This window comes from Heteronotia binoei, chromosome 1 (assembly GCF_032191835.1).
Source record: "Heteronotia binoei isolate CCM8104 ecotype False Entrance Well chromosome 1, APGP_CSIRO_Hbin_v1, whole genome shotgun sequence".
Classification (NCBI taxonomy): domain Eukaryota; kingdom Metazoa; phylum Chordata; class Lepidosauria; order Squamata; family Gekkonidae; genus Heteronotia; species Heteronotia binoei.
Genome location: NC_083223.1, coordinates 130,020,828 through 130,040,256, shown reverse-complemented (window position 1 = coordinate 130,040,256; position 19,429 = coordinate 130,020,828). Strand labels below are relative to the sequence as shown.

The following is a 19,429-nucleotide window of genomic DNA, read 5'->3' as shown; positions in this document are numbered from 1 at the left end:
TGACAACACAGCAAGCTGTGATTGACTCCCTGGTGCACATCTTCCTATTTGTATTTATTTACCATTACAAATACCTGTTGAACACTTGCATAACAAGAGCTGATGTTTTTATGCCTGTTTATATGCACTTCCTCCTTTTAAAATTTTAAACTTTAGTTTCCACTCACCCCTCCCTTCCCCCAATACTGCTTAATTTGTATAATTGCACCTGCTTGTCAGTACATGCCCCATTATGCTGAAAAGTGTGTCCAAAAAAGGTAAGGGGATGCTGAATGAGAAATCAAAGTAGCTAGTTAAAAATGATGCCTCAGTAGTGAAAGGTTGGATGCATGAAGTGCCATAGTTTTAGCATCCAGGAAATTAAAAAGAAAGTCTCAAATGAAGAAAAGAATAGGTGGAATAGCATGACATTTCTATCCAAACCAGTCATGGAGAGCCAATAATGAACTACAAGTTTTTAATGGGAAAACTGGATGCAGAACGCTAAGCAGGAACAAAGGGTGACGGACCACAGAAAATAATGAGGACTGCACTAGAATAGCAGTCAGCACACTTGCTTTTAAACAAGAAAACTGACCTACTATAATCAGACAACAAAGAAAATCAGCAAACTACAGAATAACAAGGCTAAACATATATAGCCTTTGTTTTCAAAGAGAAGGCTTGGTGTTTACAACCCTCACAAATTTGCCACTTCATGATTGTAAAGCAGTACAAATTCTACTAGTAAACTGTACAATACCGAAATCTTACCTCCTGATGGTTGTCTGCTTTTACGTGGAGATCGAGGTTCCCTTCTATACGGATCATTAGAACCATACAATTCAATGGTGCCAAGGTTTAACAGCGTGGTCTTTTGTAGGTAATCAACCATTGCGATACCATTACAGTTGCCAAAAACTACTCTGAAAGAACATTTGTTAGGAAGAATATAATTCCAATGAAGGTTGCTAGCCGAATATATACTCTTATATTATAATAACTGACCTCCACAGAACTATTAAAAATAGTTATCTAATGTAAGATATCCTTAATAATACAAATTGAACTCACATATTCTGAAATGTAGGTTTACATTTAAAAAAAACAATTTGCTTAATAATGGCTGCTGAGAACATATATAACTCAATTTGAGAACATATATAGCTCAATTATTTTCATTAAACTGCAAATCTCTGACTCCACCAGACTAAAATTAAGGCTTTGTAGCTGTGCAGCTGCAACAGCTGGCTGCTGAGTTATGCCTGCCTTTTTTGTGGTGCTAAAATATGGTACATGATCTGGTAGCCCAAAGTCCTGGAAAACTTCTGCAAGACAGAGTAGACAATACTGACCTTCATAAATCAATGGTCTGACTCAGTATAAAGCACCTTCCTGTGCTCACTTCTGTGTCTATATGATAGGGACAATCTCCTATCTCCACTATCTGTCAGAGCCATCTCCACTCCCCACTCCTGGCTGCTCCAGCTCAGCCTTATTAAAATCACAACTGTTCCTCTCCTTTCAGTTATTCTTACTGCTCCATTCCTTTGTCTTATATTTTGTAGCCAGAGTCACGGGGCCTAGCATATTTGTTCAGCTATCTGTTCTATGATTGCTTCAATCAAGTCTTTATGTCCACTACATTGTCATCATCTATTACATCTCCAATTTCGTCCTAACTCTCATTTTTACCTCTGGCAACTGACTACTTGCTTCCTTGTCTATGCAGCTTGCACACACTCACTCCTCCACACTCTGAGAATTATGACTGAAAAAAGAGTACCCAGGAAAGGCTAAAATGCAGTGGAGCAAAAGCATAAAAATGATTTAACTATATTTTGACCAACTGTGTACAAAGCCTTTACAGTAGCAATTTACTATGCTGGGTACAAATGCCACTTCCAAATACAGTAGTTTAATAACAATTGTATACAACATCTGCTAAAAGGACAACAGGTTTTAGAAAGAAGGTACAATACAGAATATACTTACAAGCCATAGGCAGAGTTGATTGCAAGGCTAGTTATCTGCTGAGGAGGTTCTCCACTCACCCACACTAACTGGATAACCAGTTCAACCTGATAGCCAGGAGACTCTTTCAGGGAAGAGTTTTTAACTCTGAAACATAAATGCAATACATGCTTATTAGTTTATATATGCAATATTACTGTTTTATCCCTGCATTCATCTCGATGAGAGTCTGGTGAAACTTAATAAGATTTTATGAGCTCACAAACAGGGTACATTTTATATATGTTGAAATTAGTGAGCTTTAAATTAGGGGTGTTCATTCGGCTCGGCCGAATCAAAGAAACCACCGAATCACCCCTGATTTGGAAGTATATGGCACCGTATACTTTCAAATCCATTTTGAAGCCATTATACGAGAGCTGTATACAGCTCCCCGTATACTTCCGAAACGATATTCAGAAGTATACGGAACTTTATGGAAAAGGCAGGAAAGGAGCTTCTGCAGCCTCAGGGGAGCTGCTTGCCTCCTTTCCCACCTTTGGAAGCCTTTTCCTACCTCTCCCATAGCCTCCCTGGGATCAGGGAGGGAGGGAGATGGGAAGAGGAGCCCCAGCAGCCAATCCAAAGCATGCATTTGCAAAATGCATGCTTTGCAAGGCTGTTGTTTAGCTGATGGCTGGGCTAATCCCCCAGCCATCAGCAACATCGTTGTTCTTTTGTTTACCTGGGTATCCAAGTAAACAGTGTTCTCTGGCCAATCACAGAGCAGTGGTATTTTTTGAAACTGCTCTGTGTAGGGCCAGAGAATCTTTTTAAGGAGTCTCCCTGGCTGGACTCCATTCCATTGCTGCTGTGTTGGTGTGAGAGAGAGATTGTGCTGCGCTGGCCCTTGGCCTCAGCTGTTGCTTCTCTCTCTCATCCTTGCTTGACTTGCCTGGAGAAGAGAATACATCTAAGGTAAGACAGTCTTGGGGTTCTTGTTTTTATTTTAGTTAGTAAAAGGACGTTTTAAGACTCATAGTCCCTTTATTTATCCAGATTTGGGTGGGTGAGTACTGGGTAGCTTATTTGGGATTAGGGTTAGGGGGTTCTGCTGGGGGTGGGGGCCTGGGGTGCTGGGGTTGCCAATTTGCCCATATCTTACTTTAGTGAGAGGATTTTTAAAAGTGCAGTGTCCTTTTACTTTTCCTAATTTGGGTGGCTTGGATTTCTTGGGGTTAGGGTGAAGGTTTTTTTGGGGGGGAGGGGTTGGTAAAGTTTCTGTATTGTTAAAAGTCAAGTTTTTTACTGTTTTAAAAGGATTCTGTGTTTGATTTGTTGCTGCTGTGTTGTGCTGCTGATGTTCCTTTTCTCTTCTGGTTCTTGGGGGGGGGGGCTGTTTGGTCTAATTTTCATTGTTTAAAAGGTCACTTTTTAACAGTTGAGTTTGTTGGTCTTTTCTCAGTGATCTGTTTGGATCTATTCTCTGTTGTTGCTGGTTTTGCATCCAGTCCTGTTGTCCCTTTTCCTGGTTCTGGTTTTGGGGGGTGGGGGGGTGGGTTAAAAGTTAAGTTTCTGTCACGTTTTGTTTTTTTTAAATTACCTCTGGTTGATGTGGGGGTTGGTGTGTGGGCTGTGTGGAGTGGATCACTTTCATGTTTTTATAGAGTTATTTTTGGAGTCTGAGGGTGCTTTCGGTTTGGCTAGGGCCATTAAATAGGCTGCCCCACTAATAAGGGTGTTTTTAAGGATTGTGTTTGAGAGTTGTGTTGTTTGGGGCAGGGCTGGAGAGCTGACATCTGTAGATTGCATGTTCTGTGGCAGGGAAGCTGGCATCTGGGTGAGAGACCCAGAACCAGCATGCTTGTTGTGCTTGGCCAGCTCTCCCCGCGATGTTTGGGGCAGGGCGTGTTCTGTGGCAGGGAAGCTGGCAACTGAGTTAGAGACCCAGAACCAGCATGCTTGTTGTGCTTGGCCAGCTCTCCCCGCATTGTTTGGGGCAGGGCTGGAGAGCTGGCATCTGTAGATTGTGTGTTTTGTGGCAGGGAAGCTGGCACCTGGTTGAGAGACCCAGAACAAGCATGCTTGTTGTGCTTGGCCAGCTCTCCCCGCGTTGTTTGGGGCAGGGCTGGAGAGCTGGCATTTGGGTTTGCTGCAGCCAGGTCTGCAGAGCAGATTTTGAGCAGATTGTGTTTTGTGTGGCAGTGACGTTGGCAACTGGGTTTATATTGGTTCCAGGCCAGCAGGGTTCATAGAATAGATAGATGGTGCATTTGGGTCCTATAGAGATTCTCTGGTGTGAAGTTAGGTTTGGCTTTGGGTGCCCCAGGAACTGGACCCCCTGGTCCAATTTTTTTTTTGGCCTTGTGGGTTTTGTGTGGGACAGTGCCCTGAAGAGGGCTCCCCAGAGCCACTTTCCCCATGACAATTACAGTGGGGGAAGTTGCTCTAATTGGTTTTTTCTCACCATTGTGAACAATGTTCCTTTTGGGGTGCCCACAGATGGGTGAAGTCTTTTTGGGCTGGGGGGTTGCATGTGGGAGAGTTCCTGAAGCTGCCCTGCAGTTTTGGGGCCTCTCCCTCAAACCCACCTCTGACCAGAGCCACTTTCCCCACAGCAATTATAGTGGAGGAAGTGGCTAATTGGGCTTTCCGCAGCATTGGTGGCAATAGGCCTTTTGGGGAGCCCAAAGACAGGGACCCCCTGGCCCAATCTTTTTGGGACTTGGGGGTTTCGTAGGGGAGAGTCTCCTGCGGGTTCCCTGCAGTTTTGGGGGATCTCCTTCAAACCCCCTGCCCCCAGTAGCCTCTAATTATGCCCTATGTTGCCATTGATTTCAATGGCCCATAGGGTATAATGGTGGGATAGGGGCACCCTCTTTGGGCCAGGGGGTTCCATTCCAGGAGCACCCAATCTTTTTGGGACTTGAGGGATTTGTAGGGGAGAGTCCCCTGCAGGTCCCCTGCAAATTTGGGGGCTCTCCCTCAAACCCCCTCCCCTCCAGGCGGCTTCCAATATACCCTATTTTGCCATTGATTTCAATGGCCATGGGGTATAATGGGGCCGTATATTCGGAAATAGTCGCATCTACCGTATATGCAGCTATTCCGAGTACCGGTATTCGGAAATATACGGAATTCTAAATTTTTTGGCCCCATATATTTCCGAAACAGATTTTTTTCTTTTTTGCACATCCCTACTTTAAATGTCTATTTCAGAAGAGAACTAATGCACTTTTTGAGGACTAAGCACTATACAGATATGACATCTCACTGTTAAAAGGGTAAATTATGCATGCAATTATGCATTTTTAATTCAGATGGCATGGCACAGGATGAAGGGATTTAACTCTTTAATTCCTACTCATTTGTTAATCAAAAGCAGGCTCTTCACAATATTAGAAGTTGTAAAGAAAAAAGTGTGTCCTTCTAAAACCCTTTCCCTTTAAAATTGCTGATAAACACACTGATCGGTGAAACCGAGCAATAGTTGAAAGACTAAAGCCTCTCAGTAACTACACATTCTGTTGGTTCTTTTATACTAACGCTGCATGGTAGACCAGTATTTCATCACTAAATTACTGACAAGTTATAGAGTTGTAAAGCATCTTATGATATAAATAAGAGCCCTCCTGGATCCATCTGTCTGCAATCCCCATATTTGTTAGATGTTAGGATAACTGGTCTGTGATTCCCTCCAAACCCCTTTTTAAGAATCACTGTGACATTTGCCACTTTCCAGTAATCTTCTGTGGAGGCTAATGTTAGCACTGTTACATATTCTAACTCATAGGTCAACAATTTCACATTTGAGATAGTTACAAATCCTTTTTGTCATCAGGATCTGATTAGTTTTCAGTGGCTCAGTAGAACTTCATGTGTTGTCACTCCAATCAGACCGATTTTGCACTCAACTTACGCCACTCTGACATTTGTCTTCTCAGCACTGCTTTCTTCCGATTTCCCACTATCTACCCCGAGGCTGCAGCATGGATCGGCATTTTTGCACAGCAAACAGAAACTGGTTTTTAGTGGTTTCTGTTTGCTACATGAAAACGCTAATCCTTGCTGCAGCCCCAGGGCAGATAGTGGGAAATTGGAAGAAAGCCGCACTGAGAAGATGAACATGAGAGCAATGTAAGGTGAGTGCAAGATCGGTCTCAGTTTTTAGACATCCATCCCGAAAAACTGTGGCTCCGATGTGAATATGTGCACCATGTTTTCCACAGTGAAAAGCACAAAGAATGTATCCAGTTTCTCTGCCATTTCCCCACCTTCTTTCCATTCCTTTCTCAACCAAAGGCCCAACTGCCTTCCTGGTCAATTTCCTACTACTGATTTCTAGGAAGAAGAAGAGATTGGATTTATACCCTGCCCTTCACTACCTGAAGGAGTCTCAGAGCAGCTTACAATCTCCTTTCCCTTCCCTCCCCAGAACAGACACCCTGTGAGGTAGGTGGGGCAGAGAGAGCTCTCCAAGAACTGCTCTTGAGCAGAACAGCTCTAAGAGTGTTATGACCCAAGGTCACTCCAACAGTTGCATGTGGAGAAGTGGGGAATCAAACCCGATTCTCCCAGATAAGAGTCTGCACACTTAACCACTACACCAAACACTGTTGATAGCTAGGAGCTGTACAATAATGCAAACATGTTATGAATATTTTCTATTAATAATGCAATCATGTTATTGATAATTTCGATTAATGCAGCCTTATACTACCACGTAACAAGAAAAAGTAAAGATAACTGGATCCTACCCTCTGCTCAGCTGAGTATGGAAAAAATTCCTGCGGCAGAAAAGGTTCCTTCTGCTACAGGACAGCTCAATATGAAACTGAGCAGAATGCCAGGCTCCAACTTACTGTTCCAAAGTGATATTAAAAGACATTAAAGGTAGTCTATAAAAGCAAGATACAACTTTAGAAGCATATCATACATATACTTACTTTAAACATGGGACATTATCCCGAAGCCCATCAGATGAGCTGCTGCTAGTGGATGGATGAGACTGGGAAACAATGGATTGAGGATTGGAACCTGTGCCTGGAGTAGGCAATGGTGGCACTTGTTCAGGATCTGGAGATTCTATATAGTTTATTTCATACAAGAGCCTTACTTCAAGCATCTGTAAGTAACATTGAAGTGAAACAAAATCATACAGAAGTCTAGAGTACCTGATAATAATAAAACATGCCACTTGGATCCCATACTATGCACTTCTTGAAAGTATATCATAATTTAGCTAAGTAAATTTAAAAGTAAAATTATATTCTACAAGCAATAAGACCCATTCTGGGGAAAAAAATACAACAGAGGCTTTGGGTGAGTGTCCCCCACCTCCAATAATTTCCTATCCTGGAGCTGGCAACCCTATCTCCTTCCCTTTATCTGCCTCTCTGAATTCAGCCTTCCATTGCCCTCCCCCTCCCTGCAGCCTCTACATAGGAAGAGGATAGTCTTTCTTCACAGTGGGGGCGGGGGGGAGAGAACCAAAACAGCTTACATCATTCTCTCACAATCCTGTGAGGTGGGTTAGGCTCGAAGTCTGTGAGTGGTCAGAAATCACCCAGTCAGCTTCCACAGCAAGAACCTGGGTCTGGCAGACCCCACTCTGAAGCCCTAAATCCTATGCCACAGTGGCTGCCATAAGTGGGCTGCTGCTGAACAGTAGCGAAGCATACAGTAGCTAACCCTCCCAGGTGGAGCCTGAACTGAATTCCATACAACAGATCTGTCTCCCCATCCTGGAGAAAATAACTGATTTGGAGGGTGGACTGTATGGCATTATATTCCCCTGAGGCCTCTCCCTTTCCTGACCAAAGCAGCATGGGTTGCCTAGCAACAGCCTCTAGCTAGCACAGCAAGCCATGTCTCTGAGAAAACACTCCCAGCAGTGCCTGGCCTCCCTGGCTGTTTCTGTGACCTTCGGAGGCTGCATGTGCTGGGAGGCCTTTCGCGAGGCTGCAGTAACTCTGCAGTCCTTTCTGAGGCCGGTTGACAGAAAGGACACAGAGAAGCATCAGAGATGTGTCCCTCTCTGAGGTAAGACTGCTTTTGGCAGTTTTTTCAACATTTCTGGGCTTGAGTAGGCGGGGGCAGGGGAGTCAGCCAATGGGAGGCCATAGACTCTGACTGAGCCGTGATAGGCCAATTATTTGTTCCTGCAAGTATTATCCAATGGCAGCACTGGATTTGGCCATGCCACAGCAGAATTATTATTATGGATGCATGAAAATACAGAACAGTAGCTCGAGATAACAATGATCAGTTATCAAGCATTCAGCAGCATAAGAAGATGGGAACAGCTCAAAGTGCCTGGCCAAAAACTTCATCGTCCACGAGAATGTTTTCAGTTCTCCTGGATAACAGAAGTGCTGGAGGATGTTGCCAATGGTTCTTGGCACTTTTACAGCTAAGAGGAAAATTCAAGACACCATGCAAAGATGAGCATCTTCCAATTGTGATAATCGAAGACCTTTTTTAAAAGCCATCATAGATACATCAGTTTTGCAGCAGACACTAACTCAGCAGTCATGCATATAGAAATGCAGAGTTGGGTATCATCAACATATTGATGACATACAGTTCTAAACCCAAGCAGAATCTCTTACAAGGGCTTTACATAATAATTAAACAGCATTGGAGATAAATTGAGCCTTATTGAGCACCACAGGAAAAATCAAACAATTAGAACTAGTTTCTATCTGCATTTGGAGTCAGATCCTTGATTTAACACTATTCAAGATTTAAATTATTTAAAACTGATTTAAAACTATTCAAGAGCACAACCTTTGATACCTATTTCTACATCCAAATATCTCCACAGGATGCATAGTGCACTGTAAGAAAGACTGATGATAAATACAACCATCACACCCGCGTGACAGTATAACTCTTGTCAACATTCATCAAGTAAAGTCACCAATGCTGTTTGTGTATCATAACGCATCCTGATTCAATGGGGTTTAGAGCAGAAGTGTTGTCAAGGCAGGCTAGAAATAGCTTTGCCACCAATTTCTCAATAATCTTGCTCAGAAAGTTAGTTGGTCCCAACATTTTTCTCCAGCAATGGTGTTCTGAGTAATGTATAGCGATGGGCATGAACTGGCTCACAAACTAAAGTTTGTTATGAATTTTTGGAGATTTATGGTTTGTGAAGTTTATAAAAGGTCAAGCAGCATGAATTTTCCACAAACTTTCAAGCTATTTGTGGAGGCTCATGCTGATTTGTGAATGGATATATTTCCAAACAGTCTCCACTCAATCTAAATGTTTACTGAACTTCAAAACAATGGGGGAGGAGGCAGAACTTGTAGGACATGTAGGGGAACATTTGGGGGAGGTCCCCTATAACACTGATGCACAGGATCTACTCTATACACTCCAGAAACCTACTAGACTTGCACCTGTCAAAATGATCACCAATGAAAGGTGGTCGTTTCAACAAGTTCAGGAGATTGAGCAGTGTATAGAACAGATCCTGTGCAAGCTAGAGACACCAAACATACTGGGGATCTCTGGATGACTCTCCTCTACCTGCCCTCCAAGTTTGGTATCTCCAGCATGCACAGGATCCATCTATACAATTCTGAACCTGCACCTGTCAAAATAACTATCTGTAATTTGGCAAGCACAGGTTCAGGAATGTATAGATGGACCCTGTGCAAGCTAGAGACACCAAACCTGCAGGGGATCTCTGGCTGACTATTCTTTACCAGCCCTCCATTTGGTAAAGATTAGCTTTATGGAGCCTTGAGTTACTATCCCCCAAAGAATGAGCCCCTAGGAAAGTGTTCTCTGGGGAAATAGGCTATTTCCCCAGAAAGCACTTTCCTGGGGGCACTGTCTTTGGGGAGATGTAACTCAGACCCTCACCAAACTTGGAGGGCAGGTAGAAGAGAGTCAGCTGGAAATCCCCTGTGTGTTTGGTGTCTAACACACCAGCAGGCCATTCTAGCAAACAAAGAAACTCACAAACTGAACCAGTTTGTTTGGGGTCCAAAAGTTTATGTCAGTTTGTGATTCGGAAACTGGGCATGCCACAAACCAAATCACCTAGTAGTGTACAAAAAAACTGCCTCCTTTAGAAACTGAGGGGGAAAAAATGCCCAAGTGATTGATTTATAAAAGATAACAAAAGCCTATCAATCAGCTCCTTACAATATTCATAATTTATCATTTGTGGCTGGCTGGTTATGTCAGAGTCAACTGAAATTAAATCCAATGAAGATGGAGGTCCTGTGCCTGAATCATGGGCGAATGGGCTTGGGAATTTACCTTCCAACCCTTGACAGGGGACCACTAACAACAGTGCCAATGGTGGGGAGCTTAGGTGTGATGTTGTGTGCCTCACTTTCTATAGAGGCCCAAGACACAAATGTTGCCAGATCAGCTTTCTACCATCTTCGGCTAGTCAAGCAATTGATTCCTTACCTCTTCTCCCACAACTGAACCGTGGTGATCCTTGCAATTATCACCTCCAGACTGGATTACTGCAATTTACTCTGTGCAGGGCTGCCCTTGACCCTGATGCAGAAACTTCAAAATGCAGTCCAGCATCTCCTGTCTGGGTCACCTCTGTGGGTGCACATACTACCAGTGCTTCACCAGCTGCATTGGCTTCTAGTTCAGCACCAAATCAGATTCAAGGTTAAAGCCCTATATGGTCTGGGGTCATCATATCTGCAGGACCATCTCTTCCCATATGTTCCCAAGGGAGCCTTGCACTCTTTGGAACAGTATCTTCTGGTGGTCCCCAGCCCCAAAGACATCCATTTAGCCTTGACCAGGGCAAGGGCCTGATTCTGGCCCCAGCCTGATGGAATACTCTTCCAGATGAGATCTGGGCCCTGTGGAATTTATAGTTCCACAGGGCCTGTAAAACAGAGGTGTTCTGCCTGGCCTTTGATTTAAGCAACAGGTGTCCACTTATATCTGCCTCCCCTGCTGTACCCTACTCCTTTGATCTGCATGGAGATATACTACTGGTGGTGTTAATGCCCACTCACCCAACTTCCTGATCTCAGTCCATCTGGGCATACATGAAGGCACACCCGGGTACTCTGCTGATGGTTCACCATCTTGGGAGTTGTGTTATGAGATTTTAAATTAGATTTTAAAATGTACTTTTAATTGTTTTTATCTGGTTGTAACCCGCCTTGAGCCCACTTGCAGGGGAGGGTGGAATAAAATGCAATAAGTAAATGATGATGATGAACAAGAGTGCAGGCAAGCACCTCCACAGCCTTCAGGGTCCTGTCAACATCTATCACAATAGCCTGGTTTAAGTGATCTGAATACAGTCTAGACAGTGCACTGGACACTTCTACAGCCTAAGTTATATTCCTGTGTGTATATATTTATATATTTAATAAAAATATAAGAGTAGTTAAGAGTATACTGCTCCACATAGCTCATTACTGTCACAGCAACATTCTCTGTTTATGCAGCATTCTTTATGCTGCAACAACCAGTTTAGTAGCTTCTATCTAATTAATATGAGAAATTATCAAAGCATGGATGACTGATGCTAAATCCTTATCTGAGAGGAGCAGTTGTAACCACTGGTAAAAGACACCCAAGAACTTAGCAGGAATAGATGCAGAAGTACTTCCTAGTTTGTTACATTTGTGCATGTTGTATCTGTATGCTTATGCCATCCACTGAGAAACTGTACCTGTGGTAACTGGCTCTAATCTTTGTATTTCCTTGCTAAAACATACATAAGGACAGCATACTTGCCTTGATATAATATCCAGATAAGACTATCATACGTAACAGATTACTCTAAGTGGGGCTGCCATGGAAGATGGTCAGGAAACTCCAAAAATGAAAACAAAATGTTAACTGATATTAACCATAATAAGTATAACCTGCCTGCATTGTACCCATTGGCTAGGGTGGCCAGACCGTCCCGGGAGCCCGGGAATGTCCCGGTTCTGGCCACCCAATCCCGCCTCCCGGGCTGCCTATACCGGGACCATTAAAGGTCCCGGTTTAGCCAGCCCCGGAGGCGGTGGGCCGCGGGCGCCGGCGGGGAAGGCGGCGAGTGAGGGAGGGAGCGTCCCTGCGCCTGCGCAGGGACGCTCCCTCCCTCACTCGCCGCCTTCCCCGCCCGCGCGCGGGGCCCGGTGGTGGAGGCCTCTCCGTGGCCTCCGCTGGTCGCTGGAAGCCCTCCAGAGACTCTGGAGGGCCTCCAGCGACCAGCGGAGGCCGCGGAGAGGCCGCGGAGCACCCGGCGCTGGTCCCGGAAGGCCTTCCAGAGCCTCTGGAAGGCCTTCCGGGACCAGCGCCGACCAGCGAAGGCGTCCCCGCGGCCTCCGCTGGTCTCTGGAGGGCCTCCAGGGACCAGCGGAGGCCGCGGGGACGCCACGGAGCACCCGGCGCTGGTCCCAGAAGGCCTTCCAGAGCCTCTGGAAGGCCTTCCGGGACCAGCGCCGACCAGCGAAGGCCTCCCCGCGGCCTCCGCTGGTCCCTGGAGGCCCTCCAGAGTCTCTGGAGGGCCTCCAGGGACCAGCGGAGGCCGTGGGGACGCCGTGGAGCACCCGGCGCTGGTCCCGGAAGGCCTTCCAGAGCCTCTGGAAGGCCTTCCGGGACCAGCGCCGACCAGCGAAGGCCTCCCCGCGGCCTCCGCTGGTCCCTGGAGGCCCTCCAGAGTCTCTGGAGGGCCTCCAGGGACCAGCGGAGGCCGCGGGGACGCCGCGGAGCACCCGGCGCTGGTCCCGGAAGGCCTTCCTATTTTGTGCAGACAGGAAGGAAAAGAGGGACTTTGCTGGAAGGTGGGCTAAGGCAGCATGCTGAAGAAGCTTTTTTAGCTCCATTTTAAGAAATCCTTAACTTTTAAGGACCCTGAACTCACCAGGGGATGATCACTGAATATTGAAACAAAGGTAATGGACAATTTCTAATTGCATGCAACTCCAAAAATTATATTGCCCGTCTTATTACGATCTGTAAAGGCATGTAAGCAAAAGGAATTAGAGGAGTTGTGGTTTATTCACATTTTGTTTTACCCTTGCTCAGTCTGTTGCATTTGCAGATACAATATGCACTTTTAATTTTCTTATTAAACATCTTTTCATTTTTAATGTGGTCACAATGATCTTTGTGACCCACGTTAAGTCCCTATTCATTCCATACATACCATCAGCAGAAAGTGTTCAATTAAGTGTGTCAGTTCCCTCAACAGCAAATATATACAGACAGGAAGACATAAACATGGAGCTAAGCCTTTAATCAGTAATTATTTGATGGCGGGGATGACAGGGAAGAAGAAAAAGTAGTAGTAGTAGTAGTAGTAGTAGTAGTGGTAGCTGTGGTGGTGGTGGAGGAAGAAAAGCCTGGCTGGGCTGGAGACGCAGGATGGCTAAATAACTTCCACGCTCCCATGCAATGCAGAAATGAATGTTTGCAAACCCTGTTTTCCCACACTGCCAATTAAACATAGAAGTTAAAGGGCTACCTAGACGGAGTCATCCAGTGCTGCACTCTTGCAGCAACTTACATGACAGGAACAGGAGCCCTGCAAAACAATGGCCAAATTTCCCATCTATCTCAGGATATCCAAAAGGATTTGATATTCTCTAGAATCAAATTGTGCTCAAATATATGAACAGGGATACATTTCCCTGTTTAACTCTTGATAACCATTACCAAACAGGTGGTCTCAGTTTCAAATTCTGACTGGAATGAGATCACAAAATACATATCCCTCAAAACTTCCTAGAGCCACCCACTACTCTCTATGGTTTCCTAAGCAAGAAACAAAAAACAAAACAGAGAACAATTCTTACAAATTGCACAAAGTCAAGTAGGAAAAATGTTTCAAATGAAGCTTAAAATAGGAGCTACTGTTTCTAATATTACTCGTTAACAGTCAAGGAAATTAAAACTTGTTTAACATACCTTCAACTTAGCAGTTTAAAAGAATATGAACCTCAGATTAAAACTGCATTTGTTACAAAGAAGCTCTATTGATTCCAACAGTTCTTACCAAGTAAAGCATACATCAGATAGCAGCTTACAAAACCCAACTGTCCATAATTGGAGAAGATTTATGGGCATGCACGTTTTTTTAAGAAGAAAGCAACAGCCACCCATTGATCACTGAGCCTCATGAAATTTGGTTCCTGGAGATCAGTAAAACCTCAAAAACAGCTTACGAGGCAAAGCTGGTGTCTGCAAAGATGGTGAGGAGAGACATCAGAAATTACTGCCCCCCCTCCTATAAGAAGATTTAAGTGTCTTTGTATCTTTGGAGTGTGTAATTAGATACAGGCCATTGGGTATATACAGAGCTTTTAACCAATGTATTAAATGTATTTAAATTAAAATGCCACTTACTGGAATAACTTCTGTTGTAATTTCTTGTTTACTGAATCTGTAAACAATGACATGTGCAGAAACTCCTGCTATGCAAAGCATTCTACTTTCTGGACACCATGAAATTATCTGAATGGCATAGGGGTCTTCATCTACGATGTCTGTGCTTGGTCTGTCATCTTTATTTCGTGACTTTTCAAAGACTTTGGATGTTTTTAGCTTGTATAGCACTTGCAATGTTACTATAAATAAGCAAAAATAACTAATGAACAAATAAGCACCATTTTTTTTAATTCCCCCTCTCGCTTAATACAGTAGATCTAACAATACTGAGCGAATGTTATACAATATGTACACTTTGGTGTATATAAGGATCCAAGAAGTCCCATGCATGAAAACCACTTCTGAACAAGTACATGGTTCAGATATTGTTCCCACCCTTCACCTGCATGCTTTTTGCATCATATTATTTATTTACAACATCTATATCCAACCCCACAAAAGGTCCACCTTATCCCTCAGGGAGAGTGTTCAGGAATGTGACATGTTGCAGTAGGAAGAGAGCAAACAAAGCTCTGGTGCACACACAGAACATGGTACATGATCCTCTGGGTCCTGATCATTTCACATTTCAGCTGTAGTCCAGGAGGCCACATACACATGGAAATGTTTCAATTTCTACTACTACAGGAAATATTACAGCCTTAATTCTCAAATATCATTAAAATAAAATGTATAGCTTAATTTAAAGAATTTCTCTTGCAAGGTGTCTGTAGGTTTTTTTAGTTTGTTTTAGTTTGCAAGGAGAAAATTAACAAAAATTTTCAGCTTTCACAAGTGCTGTTCATTACCTCTACTTACATCAAATTGGCTATCTCCTACTTTGCAATTTGTTTATTGCCTTGCACGTATTAAGGTGTTTTTTGCTCCAATTCAGTTTGATTTTCTTTACACCATAATAACAATAATGACAATAATGATTCTATTTGAACAGGAGTCACTACTACAAAATTTAGTTGGATTAAGGTTTTAACAGTAGTCATCGGATAAGGGGACAAGTCCTCTTGTGGATTAAAAACTGGTTAATTAACAGGAAACAATGAGTATAAATAGGCAGTTTTCAAAGTGGAGGGTGATACACAGTGGGATACCACTGGGCTCAGTACTGAATCTGGTACTTTTTAACTTGTGCATTCATGATTTGGGAGTAAGCAGTGAAGTGGCTAAGTCTATGAATGACACTAAGTTGTTTAGAGTGGTGAGAACCAGGAAGGATGGTGAGGAGCTTCAGAGGGATACATTGAGGCTGGACGAATGGGTGTCAATGTGGCAAACGAGATTCAACATGGATAAGTCCAAAGTAATTGGAGCCAAAAATACACTATAAATACATGTTGATGGGGTCCAAACTGGCAGAGACTGACCAGGATCTTGGACATTGACAATGTTAACCCAGTGTGCGACAGCAATAAAACCTGCAAAACCTGCAAATATTATGCTGGGGATTATTAGGAAGGCAACTGAAAACAAATCAGCCAGTATCATAATGCCCCTATATAAATCAATGGTGAGACCACATTTGGAATTCTGCGCACAGTTCTGGTCACCACACCTCAAAAAAAGATATTACAGTATTGGGAAAAGTACAGAAAAGGGCAACTAAAATGATTAAGGGGATGGAACACTTTCCCTATGAAGAAAGGTTAAAGAAGTTAGGGCTCTTTAGCTTGGAGAAACGATGACTGAGGGATGACATTGTATTGTGAGAAGTTTATAAAATTATGCATGGGATAGAGACAGGCCCGTAGCCAACAAATTTGGGTTGGAGGGGCTCTGGAGGAAAAAAATTTGGCGGGAGGGCCGTGGGGCTTGGCTGCTTCTTCCCTCCAACTGCCAGCCCACCTGGCCCCAGCTCTCTCTCTCTCGGTGGTGGATTTCAAGAGACACTTCAGCATTTCTCACTGATAGGGAAGGGGTTTCAAAGGTGCGGGGGGGGGGAGGGCTGGATCTGACCCAGAGCAAAGGAAATGACGGTTTAAAAGTGCTGCATGGAAGGAACTGCTCTCTCTATCTCCCTCCCCCTCGCTCTCTAGGTCTCCCCTTCCTCCTCCAGGCCAAAACTCAGCTGCCCTGGGAAGCACAACAGGGGGAACCTGAGGTTGGGAGGAGGACTCTGCAGCCCAGAGGCAACCACTGGAAAGGAGCCCAGGTGGACAGAGATCAAGAGCGGGGGCAAAGCATTGGTGCCTCTGGGGACGGGCAGTGCGCTAGCCTACTGGGGATGTTCAGTGGCAGAGCGATGGCTGCAGCAGAGGGGCGTGCCTGGGTTGGCCTTCTGCCCCCCCAGGCGCCTCTTCCTCGGGGCTGCCCTGCAGCACCGCTCCAGCGCTGAGTACCAGGGGGAGGAGGACGAGGCTGGGCTGGGGCACGATGACGACGAGGATAAGGTCAGGCTGCAGCGGCAACACTGAGGAAGCGGTGGTGGGCCCCAGAGAGACAGGGCACCGGAATGAGGTAGGCTCACCACTGCTGCCAAGCTGAGTGAATCCCTACTGGGCTTCAAAGATGAGGCTGCTCCGTCCTTCCCTGTGCTGTCTCTCCTGCTCTGTCTCCCTCCCAATGGAGGGGCCCTACATAGGGAAGGGGGGTTTCAATGGAGTGGCCCACCCACCCCCTGTAGCTATGGGCCTGGATAGAGAAGGTAAAGAAAGATGCACTTTTCTCCTTTCTCACAATACAAGAACTTGTTGGCACTCAACAAAATTAATGAGCAGTCGGCTTAGAACAGATAAAAGGAAGTACTTCATGCAAAGAGTAATTAACACATGAAATTCACTGCCACAGGAAGTGGTGGCGGCTATAGACACAGACAGCTTTAAGAGAGGATTACATAAACATATGGAGCAGGTCCATCAGTGGCTATTAGCCAAAAGGTACAGGTAGAACACCATGCTCTGTATTCTTGGTGCTTGGAAGATAACAGTGGGAGGGCTTCTGGAGTCCTGGCCTTGCTAGCGGAGCTCCTGATGGCACCTGTTTTTTGGCCACTATATGACAGAGTGTTGGACTGGATGGCCACTGGCCTGATCCAACATGGCTTCTCTTATGTTCTTAATAGGAAAAAGTCTAACTTAAATCCATTTGATTTGAACGAGTGTCACTACTACTAACATTAGTTGGATTAAGGCCTTAACAGTCAAGTGAATGAGGTGGAAAGATTAACCCAGTAATACCCATAACACAATAAGTTTATACCTTCAAATATGCTTAGAAAGAGGTTTCTACAAGAATCTTACAAAACTTGGCAAAATACTCACTTGCAGAAGCATCCCAAAACTTGATTGACCCATCTGCATGCCTATGAAACAGGAAAGTTTTAAAAACAATTCTTAGAAATAGAAAGCAGAGGCCCAGTAAGATTAGACCATTATTTAAAATCTTCCTGTGTGGTTCATTTGTTTCCTAGCATTGTTATATCACCAGCAAAATGCTCCTAAAATATATTATTTTGTGTTTTTTGTCTTATTTCTTATGCTAACATCTTGATTGGTGAACACCTTGAATGCCATTGCTGAAAGGTATTGTTTCAATGTATATTTAAAAAAAACCAAACCCAATAACTAAACCCTTATTTGGGGTAAACGTTCATTTTACAGGCTATATGTCCATCATACCCCTCATGCACTGCTGGAATAGAATGTCTGGGTGTGAGCAATGAGAGACAATCAATAAGCTGATGCTTTGCCCTTTATCTCCCCATAAGCTGAATCATGTGTGTGTGCAAGTCTTGAATAGATGCTTAGAGAAGGTAAATGGGATGGAAGAGAGCCAATAAACTGAAGCTCAGTCTAGTCAAGGCAAATGTACTGTTGGCCAATGACAAAGTCACTTGAGGACTAAGGAGTCAGCTTGTCCTGTAGCACAGGGGTCCCCAACCCCTGGGCCGGGTACCGGTAGTGGGCTGCGGCCTGTTTTTCATGGGCCGCGCAGCCTCGCCGCCCCCTGCAGCGCCTCCTCCCCCCTTCACCCCCTGCACAACCTCCCCACCTCCTCCCCCTCCCACAAATCAGCTGATTGGCCGGGAAAGCCGCTGCAGCAGCTCCGAGTGACACTGCCCTTGCCTCCTTCTCAAGTGCTCCCCCCTCCTTCTCGGAAGTGCTACCTGTTCCACGTGCAGGGCAGGAGAGACAGGCACAAAGTAGAAGTTTCAATGTGTGGATGAGACGATGGTGTAAGCAGGAAGGGTTTAAGTTTGTTAGGCACTGGGATGCTTTCTGGAACAAGCGGGAGCTGTACAAAAGAGACGGTCTCCACTTGTCCCCGGATGGAACCAGGCTGCTGGCGCTTAAAATCAAAAAGGTGGCAGAGCAGTTTTTAAACTAAATCTTGGGGGAAAGCCGACAGGAGATGAAATGTCTCTGGTTCGGGAGGACTCGTCTCAAAGAGATGAAGGGTTGGCTGCTATTTTCCTACCGGGTAACAGACCAGAGTTCTCCACTGTGAAGGCGACAAACAATATGGACTGTCTGCCAGAGTCTCGAGGTGGCAGGAGGAAGGTGGCGGGCCTAGCTCGCCTGGGAAATTATAGATGTTTGTATGCAAATGCTAGAAGTGTTCGAAGTAAAATTGGTGAATTGGAATGTTTAGTGTTGGGAGAAAACATAGACATTGTGGGAATTTCAGAAACTTGGTGGAATGAGGAGAATCAGTGGGACACGGTGATTCCTGGATATAAGCTATATCGGAAGGATAGGGAGGGAAGGGTTGGAGGTGGGGTGGCTCTTTATGTCAGAGAGGATATACGGTCCAGTAAGACTGAGGTCAGAGAATTAGATTCACTTTTAGAAATGCTTTGGGTTGAAATAGAGGGCCCAAAAGGAAATTTAACTATGGGAGTTTGTTATCGCCCACCAAATCAAAATAGAGAGGACGATTATAATATGATGGAAGGCTTAAAGATAGCGGCTAAACGTAAAAACTGTGTTGTAATAGGTGATTTTAACTACCCGCAGATTGATTGGGTCAATATGTGTTCTGGTCGAGAGAAAGAGATTGAGTTTCTTGATGCTCTCAATGACTGTGCTATGGAGCAGATGGTCTCAGAACCTACCAGGGGTGGGGCGATCCTGGATTTGGTCCTAAGTAATGCCCAAGATTTGGTGAGAGATGTAAAAGT

The 19,429-nt window shown here is 44.6% G+C and overlaps 1 protein-coding gene across 4 annotated transcripts in view; it reads right to left on the bottom strand.

Moving 5' to 3' along the window:
• Positions 1–19,429, bottom strand: part of STXBP5 (syntaxin binding protein 5) — a 306,923-nt gene that overhangs the window by 75,163 nt on the left and 212,331 nt on the right. For all 4 annotated transcript variants that reach the window (XM_060240653.1, XM_060240661.1, XM_060240670.1 and 1 more), the window contains 5 exons: positions 17,571–17,611; positions 14,275–14,495; positions 6,879–7,057; positions 1,975–2,100; positions 754–905 (listed from right to left, as the gene is read on the bottom strand). In XM_060240653.1, the coding sequence (XP_060096636.1) occupies positions 754–905; positions 1,975–2,100; positions 6,879–7,057; positions 14,275–14,495; positions 17,571–17,611 (719 nt within the window). The remainder of the gene's footprint in view (positions 1–753; positions 906–1,974; positions 2,101–6,878; positions 7,058–14,274; positions 14,496–17,570; positions 17,612–19,429) is intronic.